General features: G+C 66.5%; 1 protein-coding gene across 2 annotated transcripts in view; it reads left to right on the top strand.

Moving 5' to 3' along the window:
* The window catches only part of ANKRD65 (ankyrin repeat domain 65), a 3,634-nt gene continuing 2,864 nt past the window's right edge, over positions 1–770 (top strand). Inside the window, exons 1-2 of one of the 2 annotated variants that reach the window (XM_039876846.1) lie at positions 1–301; positions 491–711. In XM_039876846.1, coding sequence (XP_039732780.1) covers positions 491–711 — 221 coding nt within the window. In that variant the 5' untranslated portion in view covers positions 1–301. Of the gene's footprint in view, positions 302–332; positions 712–770 lie in introns of those variants that run through there. The other variant, XM_039876845.1, reaches the window with a different exon arrangement.

Genomic DNA, 770 nt, shown 5'->3' with positions numbered 1-770 from the left:
GCTGTCTAAGGCTGTGCGCCTTGGAGGCGCTGCAGTCCACGGGCGTGTTCCTGCTTGCCTGGCCTTTCTCTCCTGGGAGGGCGGCCAAGCCCCAAGGCTCTGGCAGTTGGCAGGGGCGGACAGGTGCCAGGGCAGGGGCTATGGCCGACATGCAGGGCCTCTCCGGTTGCTGGGTAAACAGTGGGGGGACACGGCCCTTAGCCTGGCCCCAGGAGGCACAGGGGCCACTGCAGCTCAAGCCTTCCAGCCCGCCACTCCCAGCAGACACCCCTACCTCCACGCCTTCAGGAGTTTCTTGAGAGTGAGTGCCCCCTGGCTGTGGATAGGCCAGGGTCTGCCTGGAGAGGACTCCCAGCCACAGGACACTGTCCTTGGGCGGGCTCCCTCTGGGGGTAACTGAGAGCCAAGCCTAGGTGGCAGTCTGGTTCCTGGGGGGGTCTCTGTTGGTCAGGGGCCCCTAGCATCCATGTGGGATTCCTGTTTTTTCCAGATGGACTCTGGGGGCTCAGAGCCGGGGAAGCAGGACCCAGCAGAGGCAGGGGCGGAGCAGGAGCTCAGGTGGATGGAGCTGGGCTCCGAGGAGGCCCCAGGAGCAGGGACAGAGGGGCCAGTCGCCCCACATTTCCGGGGGCACCTGCTGCAGGCCGTGTGGAGGGGTCACCTGGGCCTGATAACACAGCTGCTGCGGCAAGGGGCCAGTGTGGAGGAGAGGTGAGCCTCAGGGCCGGACGGGGGTCGGAGGTCCCTTTACCCAGCAGGGGGGCAGGACA

The sequence above is a fragment of the Pteropus medius genome, unplaced genomic scaffold, assembly GCF_902729225.1.
Source record: "Pteropus medius unplaced genomic scaffold, Ma_sr-lr_union100, whole genome shotgun sequence".
Taxonomy (NCBI): Eukaryota; Metazoa; Chordata; class Mammalia; order Chiroptera; family Pteropodidae; genus Pteropus; species Pteropus medius.
Note: the sequence above shows the minus strand (reverse complement) of the source record. Positions and strands in the feature narration are given on the sequence as shown.